This window comes from Peromyscus eremicus, chromosome 2, assembly GCF_949786415.1.
Source record: "Peromyscus eremicus chromosome 2, PerEre_H2_v1, whole genome shotgun sequence".
Taxonomy (NCBI): Eukaryota; Metazoa; Chordata; class Mammalia; order Rodentia; family Cricetidae; genus Peromyscus; species Peromyscus eremicus.
Window position 1 is genome coordinate 140,537,869 of NC_081417.1, and position 17,884 is coordinate 140,555,752.

Sequence of the window (17,884 nt, forward strand, 5' to 3'; positions counted from 1 at the left end):
TGAGCAAATACTACCTTTTTTTGTTTGTTTGTTTGTTTTTGAGACAAGGGTTTGCTGTGTAGTTTTGGTGCCTGTCTTGGAACTCACTCTGTAGACCAGGCTGGCCTCGAACTCACAGAAATCCGCCTGCCTCTGCCTCCCAAATGCTGGGATTAAAGGCGTGCAAGCTCATCCCTCTACAACTTTTTTGGGCCATTTCCCCGCTTGAAACAAGGGTTTCTCTGTGTAGCTCTGGCTGTCTTAGAACTCACTCTGTAGACTGGCCAGGCTGGCCTTGAACTCAGAGATCTGCCTGGCTTCTGCCTAGGGCAGCCAGGGCTGTTACAGAGAAATCCTGTTTCAAAACAAACAAATAAAAACCCAATCTTTTAAAAACCAAGCTGTTGACATCTGCTCAGCCTGCTTAGAGATTTATTCAATGATGAGGTTTGGCTCTGTGTCTTTGAGATCTTGTTTTGTTATTTTATCTATATCAAGAGCTACACCATCAGAAGTATAGATTTTCCACTAAAGACTGCTTAGTACTATGAAAAAAAACAAACAAACAAACAAAAAAAACTTAGAACTGTTAAGTTAAAAAAAAAAAAAAATCTTTTCTTGAGATAGGGTTTCTCTGTGTAACAGAGAGTGAGTTCCAGGACAGCCAGGACTACAGAAAAACTGTTCAAAAACAAAAAGAAAAGGCAGTTCAAAATAACACATGTAAATATGAGCCAGACAGAGCTACATGAGACCTTGACTCAAACAGCAACCCCTGCGCCAAGAAAACTACATATATACATTCAAGTCATATCTGAGGAAAACAGGGTAGAGATGGCAGCTGCATCCGAAGTGTGTGTGTGTGTGTGTGTGTGTGTGTGTGTAAAATGACGGTCTCATGTATCTAACATCCCCTAAATAAATGGCTAAACACTCACCATCTGCCACACTTGCATGATATTGTCTTCTGATACAGAACAAATCACCCAAGGTTCATTGGGATTCCAGGAAAAATCAGATATCTTGGCAGTGTGACCACCATGAATAAACTGCAAGAGGGACCAAAACAAAGACAGTAAACACGGACATTAGATCACAGCCCACTTTTTAAAGCACAGAAGACCCCAAAGTGCCTGAAGGTTTGTAACATACCAACAACTCCGGTGGGCCATCTTCTGCATCTTCTGGGGACTGTTCTTCTCCAATTTTACTAACAAAAAAAGAATTTTAAGTCAAAAAACATTACCCTGTGTAGTTTGAATGTAACTGGCCCCCATAAGCTCATAGGCACTTGTGTTAGAGGAAATGCGTCACTGTGGAGGTGGGCTTTGAGGTCTTATATATGCTCAAGCCCATGCCCAGTGTCTCAATTCACTTTCTACTTCATGTACAAGATGTAGAACAACTCTCAGCTACCCCTCCAGCACTATGCAAAGAGCCATGTCCCACCATGGTGATAATGGACTGAACTTCTGGACTGTAAGCCACCCAATTAAATGTTTTCTTTTATAAGAGTTGCCATGGTTGGGGCTGGAGAGATGGCTCAGAGGTTAAGAGCACTGACTGCTCTTCCAGAGGTCCTGAGTTCAATTCCCAGCAACCACATGGTGGCTCACAACCATCTGTAATGAGATCTGGTGCCCTCTTCTGGACTGCAGTCATACATGCTGTATACATAATAAATAAATCTTAAAAAAAAAAAAAAAAAAAAAAAAAAAAAAAAAGAGTTGCCATGGTCATGGTGTCTCTTCACAGCAATAGAAACCCTAATTAAGACAGCCTGAGCACCCATCTTTGAAAAATGTAAAGACAGTAACTGTGCCTGGCTTGGTGGCACTCTGGAGCAAAGAGAGGTGAATTTCTGAGTCTGAGGTCAGACTATTATTCTACAGAGTAAGTTCTAGGACAACCAGGGCTATAAAGGAAACCTTGTCTCCCCAAAACAAAAACAAAACAAAAAACCAAACATACTTCATGGATAAGGTAATTAACACAAAACTCACCTTAAATCCCATACATTCAGCCTACGATCAGTACCACTAGAAGCCAAAATAGTCTCATTGTGAGGTGACCACTGAACCTATATCCAAGAGAGAAGAAAATGCAATGAATTAGAAAATATATCTTACAAAACTCTGTAAATAAAAAGCAATGAAGCCGGGTGTTGGTGGCGCACACCTTTAATCCCAGCACTCGGGAGGCAGAACTATAGGCACAAGCCAGCACAAAACCTTGTTTTCCTCCCCTGCCCCCAAATTATTCATGCCTAATTCTGGCTTTTAGTCAAATGAAGTTCAATTCTGACACAGAAACTAAAATATTGACAGAATCTATGATTATTTTCTCAACTGCTTATGTGCCACACAACACACAAAAGGCACAGAGTTCAAGCCTCAGCTACTTGTACTCCCCAAAGATTCCTTACAATTATTAGATAAAAGATAACTACATACATCAAAGGGAAGGAAAGGGAAAAGAAGGCAGGGAGCATTGGTTTCTCTTACTTGGAATATTTCATCCTTATGTGATTCAAAGGAATGCAACTTGAGTTTCAGATTTCTCAGATCCCACAAGGCAACAGTCTATGTACAAAAAGATAAAAGAAATCAAGATAAACGTATCAAGTAAGAAAAGCCAGCCTGGGGGTGGTGGCACACGCCTCATGCTTTTAATTGCAGCACTCAGGAGGCAGAGCCAGGCGGATCTCTGTGAATTCTAGGCCAGCCTGGTCTACAGAGCAAGATCCCGTGGATAGGCACCAAAACTATACAGAGAAACCCTGTCTCGAAAAACAAAACAACCCCCACCCCCACCCCCCCAAAAAAAAGAAAAAGAAAAGAAAAGCCTAAGGCCACAGGGTTCAGTGGATAACGGTGCTTGTTGTCAAGTCTGCTACCATGTGCTCGATCCCAGAATCCACATAGTGGAAGGAATAAATAGACTCTGGCCAGTTGTCTTCTAACCCCCATGCAAATGTCATGGTGTATGTGCCCCCACCCCTACCAAATAAATAATTGAGAATGTGTGTGTCATAAACACAGAGGAGACAACCGTGGAGAAATCAGAGGGCAACTTGTAGGAGTAGAGTTGGTAATCTCCTTTAGTTAGTTATTTGGGTCTTGGGGACTGAATTCAGATCTTCAGGCTCAGCAGCCTGATAATAAACTCTTAAAAAACCTTTAAAACATTAACTAAAGGATCTTTGCACAATTAAAAAATGCTAAAGATGGATCAGTAGTTAAGAGCACCCACTTGATGTCTCATAAACATCTGCAACTCCAATCCCAGGGGATGTGACACCCTTTCTGGTCTCAAAGGGCACCAGTCATGTATACCATGCAAAAGACTTACCATAAAATATAAAACCTGAACAACTCAGTAACAAAAAACCCCAAACAAAGCAAACTGACCTTGTCAGCTGATCCTGTGGCAAGAATGAACTCGCTATAAGGATTGAAAGACAGGCAGTTCACTTCAGCAGTGTGAGCATCGACCGAGTGGCTTGGCTTGGAAGTATTGTTTGAACGAGTATCCCAACTTCATTTAAAAAGAGAAAGAACAGAGAAGCTTGAAATGGGGACTAATACAAAACTATGAAAATGTATGTATTAAAAAACAAACAATGGGGTTCACTCACATCATAAGTTTCTGGTCATCAGCAACTGACCCAAACAGAGACTCATGGAGCAGATGCCAGGAAACGTCCTCTACTACTGCTGTATGCCCTGTAAAGATGGTCTTTGCATCCACCACTTTTCCTTCTTTTGGAACTGCACTGATGTCCCATAGGCAGATGGTCTTAAATATAAAATTAACCATTATATAAAAGATTCTCACTTCCCCACATATCCCCAAAAAAGACACCAATTGGCAACAATCCCAGATTTCCCTCAAAACTGCAAGGATACCCACATGGTCATCTGAAGCACTAAGTAAGTGCCCGCTGAGATTTGGATTCCAAGAAAGACCATAACCTTCCTTCTGATGTCCACGGAGACGCAAATCTGGGTTGCACTCTCCAGAAGGGTCTGCAAAGTAACAGACATATCTAGAATATCAAGTCCATTGTCTCTCTGGGCTTATTATGCAAAATGATGTCACAGACGCCTATTATACAAAATATAGACCCATTATGACCAACTATATAATGCGGAAGTTGCAAAATCATGATTTTCCTCCACATAAAAGCATTGTTACACTTGAGAAGCACAAAATACTCACACGTGGCCGGGTGGCGGCGGCACACGCCTTTAACCCCCAGTACTCAGGAGGCAGAGGCAGGTGGAACTCTGTGAGTTCGAGGCCAGCCTGGTCTACAGAGTGAGTTCCAGGACAGCCAGGGCTACACAAAGAAACTCTGTCTTGAAAAACCAATAAATACCACACATATCAATACAAATCATAAGATGTTAAATTATAAAAACAGAGACTATCTGAGTAAATGGAATCTGTATCTGTTTAAAAAGAGGGAAGTACCTGGTTTAGAAGGATGCTTTGTGTAGTCGAAAACAAGCACATCACTGGATGGAGTCTTGGTTGCAATGATGCAAGGGTTCTGGGGCATGTACCGAGCCCTGTTTACTTCTCCTTCATGGTTAATCTTGATTTCGATTTCAATTTTCCCACTGACAGAGCCAAAACCTCCAAATTCTGTACATATAAGCAAAAGTATTTAATCAACCAAGTCATATAACTAGAAGACTGAACCATTTACAGAACTAAGGTGCTTTTATACATTTGTAACTACAGATAGATTAGTAATAAGTAACTACATTACCAATTGAAATTAAGATGGTATGAATCTCAATCCAGGCATGGTAACACACCTTTAAATCTTGGCACTCCCAGATCTTTGTGAGTTAGAGGCCAGCCTGGTCTGCATAGCGAGTGTCACACTAGCTAAGGCTTTTTATAGGGAGATCTTGGGGGGGGGGGGGGGGGGGACGCAGCAACTTTGTGAGTCTCAACTCCCCCCCCCCCGCTGTGATTATACAGCTCACTCAGACAGGCCTTCAATTCTTTACATAGAGGTTCCTCTTTGTTCTCTCCTCTCTCTCCCACTCCTTTCTCATTCTATAGTCTAGCCTAGGCAATTTCCTTGACTGAGTGCCAAGATTACAAGTATGATGACCACCATTCCTTGCTAAAAGGTTGTTCTTGACTGTTTTCAAATCTCATTTGACATAAAAATAAGTTTGTGGGGCTGGGTAATGGTGGTGCACACTTTTATCCCAGTGCTCAGGAGGCAGAGGCAAGTGGATCTCTGTGAGTTTAAGGCCAGCCTGGTCTACAGAGTGAATTCTAGGACAGCCAGGACTGTTGTATAGAGAAACCTTGTCTTGGAAAACCAAAAACCAAACCAAAACAAAATCTGTAGAACGAATGAAATTCAAGCATGCCTCTGTGAGTTCCAGAACAGCTAGGACTATGTAGAGAGAATCTGTCTTAAAAAAAAAAAAAAAAAAAAAAGACGGGGGGGGGGGGGGGCGCCGCACCAAGCTGTCCTGGAACTCACTTTGTAGACCAGGCTGGCCTTGAACTCAGAGATCTGGCTGCCTTTACCTCTCGAGTCCTATAATTAAAGGTGTGCTCTACTTCAGCCTGGCTAAAAAGATTTACTTTTATTTTATGTGTGTAAGTATTTCCCTGCATGTGTGCTAGTGTGTACCTGGTGCTCGTAGAGGCTAAAAGAGGGCATTGGATCCCTGAAACTGGAGTTGGACAGTTAGTTTTAAGTTGTTTTGTGGGTGCTAGAAATTGAATCCAGGCCCTCTGCAAAAGAAACAAGTGCTCTTAACTCTTGAACTACCTCACTAGTGTCAAGCTGCCATTTTAATGGATATTAAACTGTAGTGCTAGGTAATATAAAGCACCTCTTACATCATTTATTTGAAGCTCTTCATTAGTGTGAGCTTTCAGAAATACCATCACATTGTATCTGCTCTCATAGTATCTCCTTTCCCAATCCCTTCTTTCATGCTGGAGACTGACCGTACCTTGTAGTACTACTGACCTGTACCTCTAGGTAAACCTCTCTAACCTCTCATTTTTAAACAGGATTTCACTAAGTTGACTAAGCAGGATTATAAAACTTGAAATCCTCCTGACTCAAGTCTCCTGAGTTGACTGGATTACATACAGGCCTATGCTACCAGGTCTGGTTAGTTTCTTTTCATTAACATCCTTAAATTTTTATGAATTATTGTTTATTATTGGGTTTGAGACAGGTTCTCACTATTTGGCCTTGGCTGTCCTAGAACTCAACAGAGGTATGTTCCACCATGCCTGGCTCTAATAGAGGTTATCCCTTGTCATTATGTGTGCCATGGTGCACATGTGGAGGCCAGAGGACAACTCAGTCCATCAAACTTGTATCACCAGGTAACAAGAATCTTTTCCTCCTGGGCTATCTCATGTGCTCTTCATTCACATTTAACTATCACATACACTTGGGAGAATTCTCCCAAGCAGCATTACAAAATAAGTAATTTGTGGTTATATGAAACAAATGAGGGTAATTAATGATAGAAGACTTCCAGAAGGCAGGATATGGTAGAAAATACTTGGTAAGAGTTAGACTCACACCCAAGTAGCTCTGTCACTTCCTAGTTTGGTGATTTGGGGAAGGCTTTACATTTTTCTGAGCCTTAAATAAAGTTTAGAGTTATGTACAAATGAAAATGTTCTGTCACTAACACTTCTACTCAATGTTATTTCACTTATCCATTGATTGATTGATTGACATGGTCTCAAGTAGCACAGGCTGACCTTCCACTATGTAGCCAAGGATGACCCTGAACTATCTCTACCTCTACCACCTAACTACCACACCTTGAACTATCTCTACCACTACTCCTAGAGAAGTGTCACTAACTAAAGGATGAAAATATTTACAGACAGCAAAGATGTAAATGAGTAACACTGTTAGCCTATTAAGGCACTTTTCAACCTCAAAATAATTCTTACTACATTCATTATTTACTTCTTTAATCCCGGCTCTAGGGTGGCAGAGGCAAGCAGATCTTTTGAGTTCCATACCAGCCAGCCAGTCAGGAGCAATGTACATAGTGACATCCTGTCTTTGAAAAAAGGCCCTAGGGGCTGGAGAGATGGCTCAGTGGTTAAGGTAAAGAGCACTGGCTGCTCTTCCAGAGGACCAGGTACAATTCCAGCACCCACATGGCAGCTCACAACTGTCTGTAACTCATTCTAGGGGATCTGGCACCCTCACATAGACATATATGCAGGCAAAACACCAATGCACATAAAACAAAAATAAATCAATTGAAAAAAAAAAAAAAAGGGCTCTAGGAGGTGGGGGAGGAGGGAAATACCTTTGCACACACCCCTGACTCTACAACATTCAACAGGGATAGGAGAGAAGGCTCTTGGGCCAGCTAGCCTGGAGCAATCACTGTAACTGTAGAACAGCAGTCAAGAACCTGCCTCAACAAGGTAGAAGGCAAAATTACCCTCTGACCTCCACACACCCTTACAGGCACACATAAATGTTAGAAAAGATGTAACATGGTAAGTGATCTCAAGGAATTTTCAGTCTAAGCACATGGTGGTAAGCACACAACTACACATGACTGACTTTCTAAAAATCTAAAAAGTTTAACTGTCAAAGTGGCAACATACAGGAGAAAAGCAACACTGGGCAGAATTCACAAAAAAAAGGGGGCCATTAATCATATAATGCATGATTTTTGTTTGGGGCAAATACTTAATAAATACTTAATAAATACAGTAGTAGGAACCCAGTTTAGAGAATTCAAAATGAGATTTTGTTTTGTCTGCCCATGTCTCAATAGCCCAGCTTGTTTCAAAAGTAAGGATCCTCCTACCTTCCAAGTACTGAGATTGCAAAGTATGTGCTACCATATACAGTTCTCAATTTGAGTTCCTAACAGATTAGGATATGCCTTTTTCTTAATGCAGACTGAACCAAAGACCACACACATGCCAGACACACACATTACCAGAGACATTATCACCCCACCAGCTACACCTACTTAAAATTACAGATTGCCACTATAAAGTAGATAGTGGAAGGCCCAGTCAAAACAGCAAACAAAGGTCTGAAATATTAACAAAAAAACAAAGTAAAAATTTCTTCCTAGCTTGTCTCAAACACACCAACAAAGGCAAAACACCATTAAAACCAACCCAAAGTACAACACAACGGAATAAAAATGAACAGCTCTCTGTGGCTTCATGAATCTTTACCCATGTGTATACCAGGGGAAGGAAGCACTACTCAAGTCACAGTGAAAACATTCGCATGGGCCAGAGATGCCTGATTGATGAAGAGCACTGGCTGCTCTTCAAGATGACCAAAGGTTTGATTTTCGGCACCCCTATGGTGGCCCATAACCACCTGCAGCTTCAGTTCCAGGGGCTCTGACACCCTCCTCTGGCCTTCATAGGCACCAAGCACAAATATGGTGGTTACATTGTCGTACATGCAGGGAAAATACCCATCTACATTAATATTAACAATAAAAGAAACCCCCTTTAAAAGGCTAAGTCAAAAGGATCACCAGGAGTTCAAAGATAGCCTTGACTACTTAAGGGTGTTTTTAGGCCAGTCTACAACAGAGACCCTGTCTAAAAAAAATCAAACCAAACCAAAACAAAAAACTAATTGCCCCCCCACCCCCACCCCCAAATCAACCAACTAACCAAAACCAATAAAAACTCCCCAAACAAAACATGTCCAGCACCAAGGCCATAAAACCCGTGGAATTTCAAAGAATATATTTTAACACCACAAGTCAAATAACCAAATTATGTTATCACAATCAATGATTTATTATACTTAACTCATGAATTTTTATAATGCATTTCATCTTTTAGTTAAGTGATCTATCTAGTAATCTCTCAAAAAAACTAACTTTTTGTGTCTGTGGTGCAGAGTATTGTAGCCCAGGGTCTTGTAGATGCTAGACAAGTGCTCTACCACTGAGATACAACCCAGCACCCAAGAGACTTAGACATTAGACATAACTGTACCCATCACTGATGAGATCAACTGAAGTCACTACTCCCCCACATTTAGTACCAAGCATATCCACTTTTCAGTAAAGGGGTAAAAGAAAAATAAGGTGTGTAACACTGGGGTAGTGTGACAATCAAATTAAAAAATCCAGAGTCATTATTCACATTACTGCTTTTGTTACTATTTTTTGGGAGAGAGAAGTCCTTTTGTGACAGTTCAGTCAGGAGCTCAATATACAGACCACAATGGTCGTGAACCTGTGACAATCCTTCCCTATTTGGCACTATGGCACACACCTACATCAACGCACAAAACTAGTCAGAGAAAGTAGCTCAGTGGAAGAGATCTTACTGTCCCCCCAAATCCCCAAAGCAAGACAACATTCAGGGAATAGGACTCAATTCTAACCACATACACAGCAGCAAAATAAACAGAAAGACCAAAGTGTATCAGTTAAAGATTAGGAATAAACAACAGGTATTTTGAAATCTTGGAACTGGGAGGCATTTCAAAGAAGGACAAAAAAGTTGGAGGACATCAGAGGAAAAATTAGTAATTCATAACTGTACAGCTCTTCTTAACAATAGCAGAGGCCAGGTTCATTAACTCAGTCCCTCCCAGAACTTCAGAGGTGAACGCAGGGATGAATACAAATTCAAGCCACTCTGAGTTATGGGTTACATGAAAGCCTATTCAAAAACAGGCAAAATACAACTCATACAAACTTAAAACCTTAACACTACAAAAAAAAAAAAAAAAAAAAGCTTGAGGATGGAGAGACAGCTCAGTGGGTAAAACATTTGCTACACAGCAAGCTTGAAGACCTGAGTTTGAATTCTTGGCACCTACACAAAAAGCCAGGCATGGCTTCCAGTGTATCCGTAACCCCAGGATTACAGTGTGAAGACAAGCAGCCTAGCTGCCTGGGGAAACCTCCAATTCAGTGACACAATATCAAAGGGTTAAATAGAGTGAAAGAGGAAGGCTCTGACTTCTGAGTGTGTTGGCATGGACACCTGCACCCACACACTTGCATGTACCACGCACACACAAAATGAAATCGGAAGTTATTGAATCTACTGTCAGAAAAGCAAATTATAAACCCACACCACACATTCTGTACTGCATCTCAGGCACCAAGAAAAACACCTCCATGTATTAAGTACTGAACTCCCTTTGAACATACACCAGCCTCCTGCCTCCACCTTCCAAGTGCATACCACCGTATATGGTTTAGAATCCAGGGCCTTGTGCATGGTAGGCAAATATCCTACCAACTGACCTACTTCCCTAACTCCCCTTGTTTTTCATTTTACTGTATGCACATACATGCAGGTGGGTGTGTACATGCTACATCACATGCATAGAGGTGAGAGAACAACTTTCGGGAGTTTTCTCCTTCCACCATGAGATCCAAGGACTTTAACTGCTCAGCTGTCTCACTGGCCTGTTTTTTTCCTTCTAAAACAGGAGTCAGTTATGTTACCCAGATCGGACCTGAATTTGTGACCACGGAGAGCTATGATTACGAGTGTGCCATCATCATTTGTTGAATGAGTGATTTAATATGTGGACTCCTTTAAGAAAGCAAGTACTACTTTCCGGGAGATTTGTTTATAGAGGAAGGGATATCGTCTACATTACTTAGAAAACATGAAACAACAGTAATCAGACTTTCCATGTCTATAACAACAAAACCCCACTTAGTTTGTTGTAGAGTGACGGAATCCAGGGCTTCAATATGCTAAAAAAGAGTATCCCACCCCTGACTCACAACCCCAGCCCCAACTACAATTCAAACGCAACCTATCCCATTTACACCTGAAGACACAGCTCAGTGGTAGAGCATTTGGCCTTAAACACATACAACATTGGGTTCAATTACCCAGGAAATCATTAAAAGAGAATTCATTTCATTTAAGGGATAGGAACTGGACTCAGGTTAAATGACTTACTCTAAAACCACAGTTAGGCTGGGCATAGTGGCACACACTTTTAATTCCAGCACGTGGGAGGCACTTGTGAGTTCAAAGCCAGCCTGGTCTACAAAGTTCCTCCAGGACAGTCAAGGCTACACAAGAAACCCTTCAGAAAACCAAAACCAAACCAAACCAAAGAAAACCACACAGCCAGACAGTGGCAAATAGGATCTCCACCCATCCTCACTCTTTTTTTCTTTTTCGGTTTTTCCAGACAGGGTTTCTCTGTGTAGTTTTGGAGCCTATCCTGGATTTCACTCTGTAGACCAGGCTGGCTTCGAACTCAAAGAGATTCAACTGACTCTGCCTCCTGAATGCTGGGATTAAAGGCGTGCGCCATCACTGCCCGCCCAGGTCAGTCCTTATTCTTAAGGCCAGTGTTTTCCTTTTCCAACCAACATATACAGGGATCCAGAGACTAACTTTTTCCAAAAAACTATTCACTTGGGCAAATTACACAAAATCATAGTTGACTATTATTCTAACAATCTATTTTGCCCTCTGTACCACCAAAGATTAAATGTGGAATGACCAGGAAAAATTGTAATCCTGGTCAACAGCTGGATCCCAAATAAACTTACACATAATCAAGGGTTCTTTCTGCTAATCAAGAAATATTAAGCATTGGTTATATGGAGCACAAATGTTAATAATGGAAGCCCACTATCTATTTTTTGTTGTTTTGTCTGAGACAGGGTTTATTCAAGGAAATTCTCCAACTGACCCCACCTTTTTTTGATGTTCTGGTTTGAGGGACATAAAGAAAATTTACCAATTCCTATCCTGAAAAAGATGTTCAGTATTCAGGAGCAGTTAAACTCTTAGGGTATCTCCTAAAAATTAGGTTGTTGAAATTTCTTATGAATATAATGGATACCATGTCATTTCTACTGTCTTAAACCTTTAAGAATAATTTAGTGGGTGGGCAGTGGTGGCCCAGCCTTTAATCCCAGCACCTGGGAGGCAGAGGCAGGAGGCCCTCTGAGTTGAGATCAGTCTGATCTACAGAGCAAGTTCCAGGACAGCTAGGACTATACAAAGAAACTCTGTCCCCAAAAGCAAAACAATGATAATTTAGTGTTTCTCATCCCCCTCCCCCCACTGGTTACCCCTCTAAGAAGTTTTATTAAGACTTTCTGCCCCTGTAACCCTGTGAAATCGAAGTAGCACAGATACACTGTATGCTTTGGGTACTGTGCAAACTATCAAGTCTATTTCGAGTTAGGGAATCACTAGCCCCAAGTTGGCCTGCAACTTGTGATCCTCCTGCCACCTGTGCCTGTAAACATTTAAGATGTGTGGCTGGAGAGACGGCTCAGCGATTAGGAGAACTGGCTGCTCTTGCAAAGGACTCAGGTTCAATTCCTAGTAGCTCACAAATGCCTTTAACTCTACTTCCAGGGATCCAACACCCTTTTCTGGACTTTATAGGCACCAGGCACACAAGTGATGCACAGACATAGCAGGCAAAACACTCATATACATAAAATTAAAAAAAAATTTGTAGCAACCCACACCTATGAATTAATTTCTGTCTCTTTGGGTCAATGTCTTCCCTGTTGAGAATACACAACAAAAAACATATGGCAGACCTTTGCTCCATTAACTGCAGAAATCCCACCATGACCAGTATAGTAGAGGGAAGCTTACAGCAAGCAAGCTTTGTGTTGATTACTTGATTGCAAACTAGCTTTCCCAATAACTTAAAACTTAAGAGGCTACCCAGGGGTTGGAGAGATGGCTCAGCAGTTATGAGCACTGGCTGCTCTTCCAGAGGACCTAGGTTCAAGCCCCAGTACCCACATGTCAGTTCACATCTGTCTGTAACTCCAGTTCGAGGGGATTCCACACCCTCACAGACACACATGCAGGCAAAACATCAATGCACATAAAATAAAAATCACAAAAATTTTTTTAAAAAAAGAGGCTACGTAACAAGTTGTGTACCTCCTTAATGATAGTTCAGACATGAAAGATATAACCCATACACCATTACTTCTTCTCTCCTGAAGAGTCCTACCTCCTTTTTCACTGTCATAGTGTGATGCATCAAACTGAGCATCATCATTAGGGAGCTGGACACTGGCTATCACCAGGTGGTTTTGTTCATCAGATGTGTGTGTTCCCAGGACAAGCCGATGAATGCTGAAATCTTTCCCTTCAGGCCTGTAATAACAACAAATCGTCACTATTCAAGTCGATAACCCAAGAAATCATAGTCAGTGATGAGCATATGACAAAAAACCCAAACAATTCAATTGAAATAGTTAGTGAGAACTAGTCCCTACTTAAAAAAACCCCATGTGCTCAAGTAGACACGCATATGGATGCTGGAGGACAATTAAGAGTCATTCACTCAGCCCAGAGTTGGTGGTGGATCTCTGTGAGTTCAAGGCTGGCCTTAGCCTGGTCTACAAAGTGAGTTCCAGGAAAGCAGAGAAACCCTGTGTGTGGGGGTGGAGTGAGGGTGGGGAGTCATTAACTTTTTTTTTTTTTTTTTTTGGGTTTTTTAGAGACAGGGTTTCTCTGTGCAGCTTTGAGCCTTTTCTGGAACTTGCTTTGTAGACCAGGCTGGCCTCGAACTCACAGAGATCCGCCTGCCTCTGCCTCCTGAGTGCTGGGATTAAAGGCGTGCGCCACCACCGCTGGTGAGTCATTCACTCTTAAGATGCTATTTATGGCCTTTAGTTCCTGCACTCTCGGGAGGCAGAGGCAGGTGGTTCTACTTGAGTTCCAGGACAGCCAGGGCTATTATTACAATGGAGAAACTCTGTCTCAAAAAAAGCAAAAGTAAAAACAAAAAGAAGCTACTCACCTCTGTTAATACAAGGCTGGAGCTCACCAATTAGGTCAGCATGCTGTTGAGCCTGAGGGAATCTTCCTATTTCCCATCTCCCCATCACTGAGACTTCAAGCATATACCACCCTGGTTTTTTGTTTGTCATGTGTTTTTTTTTTGTTTTTTGTTTGTTTGTTTGTTTGTTTTTTGTTTTTTGAGACAGGGTTTCTCTGTGTAGCTTTGCGCCTTTCCTGGGACTCACTTGGTAGCCCAGGCTGGCCTCGAACTCACAGAGATCCGCCTGTTTCTGCCTCCCGAGTGCTGGGATTAAAGGCATGCGCCACCACCGCCCGGCCCATGTTTTGTTTTTAAACATGGATGGTGTGGATTGATTGCATGTCCCTGATGCTTGCAAGGTAAGCACTTTAGTGAGTCATTACCAAAGCCCCTATTTCTTTAGAAAAAGTAGGACCAGAAAGATGGGTCAGCACTTAACAGTGTTTGTGCTCTTAGAGAGGACATGAGTTCAGTTCCCAGCTCCCATGCCAAGTGACCCACAACCACCTGAAATTTAGCTCCAGGAGATCCTCAGCACCCACACCCATCCACTTAGGCATGCATGACCCCCAATAGAAATAATACGAATGGCAACTTTTGTGGATTTGTTCTCTCCAGGCAACCAGAGTTAAGTTGTCAAGCTTGGAAATAGACATCTTTACCCAGTGAGTCAACTTGCCAGCCTCTATTTCCTACTTATAATGGCCCTCTATTAAGGCTAGAACACAAATACAGTACTTAATTTTTATTTAACTTGGCCAAAATTTAAAATCACTAAAGGGAAATTTACTTCTCTCCCAGTTTGTTGGAATAAAAAAAGTGAGTTAAGCTGGGCGGTGGTGGTGCACAGCTTTAATCCCAGCACTCTGGAGGCAGAGCCAGCCTGGTCTACAGAGCAAGTTCCAGGACAGCCAGGACTGTTAAACAATCTAAAACGAATGCTGGGCTGGATTTAAATATCACAATACTATGAAGAATTATTCTAATTTGAAATGAAAAGTATTTGATATATAGGAAAATTAGACATTGTGGCTGAGATCACATAGCTACTAAGTAACAGACCGAGACTGAAGTCCAACTCTAGTTTTGGAAATGGAAAAGTCAAATGAGAGAAAACTAGAAAGACGATTAAAATCACTGCTCAATTTCTTGAATGTCAGCTTAAGGCAGTCTGAAATTTTATACTGTAAGAAACAAGGAATATTAAGTTTCAAAGAAGAGACATAACTTAATACCATGTGTTCCCTGGAAGGAGCCTTTACAGTGTGGTCTTAGGACCAACAGCCCCAGCACCACTGGGTAACGTCAAGGAATGAAAATTCTCACATCTATAGAATCAGAAACCTCGTAGGGGAGTTGACAATGTTTTACAACACCTCTAGCTGACTGTGTTGTACGTTACAACCTGAAACCCCTTTGTCAAGATGGGAAAGATGCCACACAAACAGTGCTGTCACAGGGCTCTACCACCGTGCAATTGTTTTGTTTTTAAGTGTGTCACAGGCTGGCCTTAAACCCTCCATTTTCTTGCTCTACCTCTTTCGTGCTGGGACTACAGCTGTGTACTACCACATATCCTCTCAACACCAGTGTTTAACAACCACTGACAACAGATAGAAATGACTCCACTAAGCTGCAGCTCCCAACTATTTTTTTTTTTTTTTTTTTTTTTTTTTTTTTTTTTGTCGGAGCTGAGGACCGAACACAGGGCCTTGCACTTGCTAGGCAAACGCTCTACCACTGAGCTAAATCCCCAACCCCTCTCCCAACTATTTTTGAACCTGGTTACATTTTAAAAAGTTCCAACTCCGCCAGGCGGTGGTGGCGCTAGACTTCAATCCCAGCACTTGGGAGGCAGAGCCAGGCAGGTCTCTGTGAGTTCGAGGCCAGCCTGGTCTACAGAGAGAGAGCTCCAGGACAGGCACCAAAACTACACAGAGAAACCTTGTCTCGAGGAAAAAAAAAACCCCAAAACCACAACAACAACAAAAAGTTCCAATTCCAAGCCAGTTGGTGGTGGCGCACGCCTTTATTCCCAGCACTCGGGAGGCAGAGACAGGCTATTTCTGTAAGTTCGAGGCCAGCCTGGTCTAGAGAGATCCAGGAAAGTCGCAAAGCTACACAGAGAAACCCTGTGTGTGTGTGTGTGTGTGGTGGTGGGGGGATATAGATTTGTACAACACTCCTCAATAGGTCTCCATTTTTCTCTACACTGATGCATAAGTAGCAGCCTCATTATTCATTTTTTAGTAAAATACACAAGAACTTTCTACTACACAAAAAACAGAGATATAGTTCAGAGGTACTGCCTGCTTACCATGCACAAGGTTCAATTCCTAGCACCTCAAAACAACTCTACTCCAATTTCTACGACTTGTTGAACCAAATCAGTCTCATAACCGGATTCTATACATATCTTACTCCAAGTTTCAAAAGAAGTTAGTACTCTGTTTTGCCAAGTTTACATCAATAATAATATACACCCACCTTTATCTTTGTATTCCCACTCACTCCCTTTCTGCAAGCTAGTCTTGGTATTTCAAGTGACAGATGGTTCCCTTGGTTAGAACATTCTGTGTATGCAATTTCACTCTATGGCCTAAGGATCAAAGTCCTTGCCAGTATGTGCTCTACCACTAAACATTACACGCCCCCAGCCCTCTTCAGGTGTTACCTCAATAATTATCTAAAGCCTCAGGACCATTACAGCTCAAATAACTGTCCCTTCAACCAGACAATGTATTTCTTGAAGGCAGGCCCCAAATTTCTCTATTAATTTGCTATCATCATAAATGACTTGAGAATCCAAATGTTTTATTGAATGAACCAGACATAATACCTTCTGAAATCTGTCACATTTTAACATTACACATCAACTAGTTATAGGATGGCTATTCGACTCACTGCTGAGGAAGAAAAACACGTTTTCTCTTGCAGGGTAAATTACAAAATAACCTTCAGTTTTCTACCCTTATTTCTTACTTAATGGTAGAGGAAAATAAACATTATTCATAGGCTCTGATCATATGCCGCTTCTGAATGACTGGAGAGGGAAAAAACAAACAAACAAAAAAAACCCGGAAAACTAAGTCAAGCTATGAAACGCCAAAGTAATATCCAAGAGATTGGTGTCACCTGGTTACATCTGGAAGCCACTGGGCAGTTAAACTGGGCCACTCCAGGGCATGGGTCATCACCAAATCATAAAGAAAAGGGGTGTTCTTCTTCCATATTTTGTACTCCTCGTTGATCACACGTTCTTCCACCGCGTCGTCAAAGGCAGCTGAAACGTTTTTTAAAACAGATTAAGTTAGCGAGCAGAGACGGAAGGCGAGTAAAACGTCTTCGAAGCCCCCGGCGCGGCTCCCGGATCCTGACACCGAAATCGAGATTCGTCTCCACCTCCCGGGGCGCAGGCCCCAGGGCCGCTCTCTCCGCCGCGGAAGGCCGGAAGTCCTCGGGCCACCGCGGCCAGACACTCCGTTACTCGTCTGGCCCGAGGCTGCCCAGCTTCGAAGCGCGCCAAGTCCACAGAACCCCAAAGGAGGCCTGCGCGTCGGGCCTGGAGCTGGGGAGCGGCGTCCCGAGTCCCCGCAGGCAGGGGGACCGACGACGGGGAGCGTCGCACTCGCCCGGGCCCGAGCGCTGGCGTCGGCCCGCATCCGCTCCTGAGGAGCCAGCGCGCCGTTAGCCCGCCCCGCGGGGAGCTCCCTCCTCCAGCCGGAGTTGCTGGGCTTAGGCTCGCCAGAGTCGGGCCTGCTCTCCGTATTAGGCCGCGTTAACAAGCCACGACACAGGCCCGCCGCCCCGCGCCTTCCCGAGCCCGCCTCGGCACACTCACCTTCCTTGTCAGCCATGGCGGCAGAAGAGCCGGGAGGGGTTGGGAGGAGATCCCGGGGTCGTGCGTTGCAGGAGGGGCGGGGAAGCGACGGGCGCTCGCTCCGCGCGCGCGGCCTCTATTGTTTCCTGCGGCCCGTGCGTGGGGGGCCGGCTCGCGTGCCTTCGCGCCAACATCGGCCAATGGGAGAGCGCGGTCTGGAGGGGTGGGCGGGGCATCCGCGGCCGCGGCCAATGCAGACGCACACAGTC

General features: G+C 43.0%; 1 protein-coding gene across 1 annotated transcript in view; it reads right to left on the reverse strand.

Annotated features, from left to right (window-relative positions):
• Positions 1-17,769, reverse strand: part of Rbbp4 (RB binding protein 4, chromatin remodeling factor) — a 20,040-nt gene extending 2,271 nt beyond the window's left edge. Inside the window, exons 1-11 of the mRNA XM_059255016.1 lie at positions 17,637-17,769; positions 16,931-17,078; positions 12,980-13,125; positions 4,456-4,629; positions 3,892-4,007; positions 3,617-3,777; positions 3,390-3,516; positions 2,484-2,561; positions 1,983-2,059; positions 1,132-1,189; positions 918-1,028 (exon numbers count right to left, since the gene is read on the reverse strand). Of these exons, the coding sequence (XP_059110999.1) occupies positions 918-1,028; positions 1,132-1,189; positions 1,983-2,059; positions 2,484-2,561; positions 3,390-3,516; positions 3,617-3,777; positions 3,892-4,007; positions 4,456-4,629; positions 12,980-13,125; positions 16,931-17,078; positions 17,637-17,652 (1,212 nt within the window). The 5' untranslated portion in view covers positions 17,653-17,769. The remainder of the gene's footprint in view (positions 1-917; positions 1,029-1,131; positions 1,190-1,982; positions 2,060-2,483; positions 2,562-3,389; positions 3,517-3,616; positions 3,778-3,891; positions 4,008-4,455; positions 4,630-12,979; positions 13,126-16,930; positions 17,079-17,636) is intronic.
• Positions 17,770-17,884: the final 115 nt, after the last annotated feature.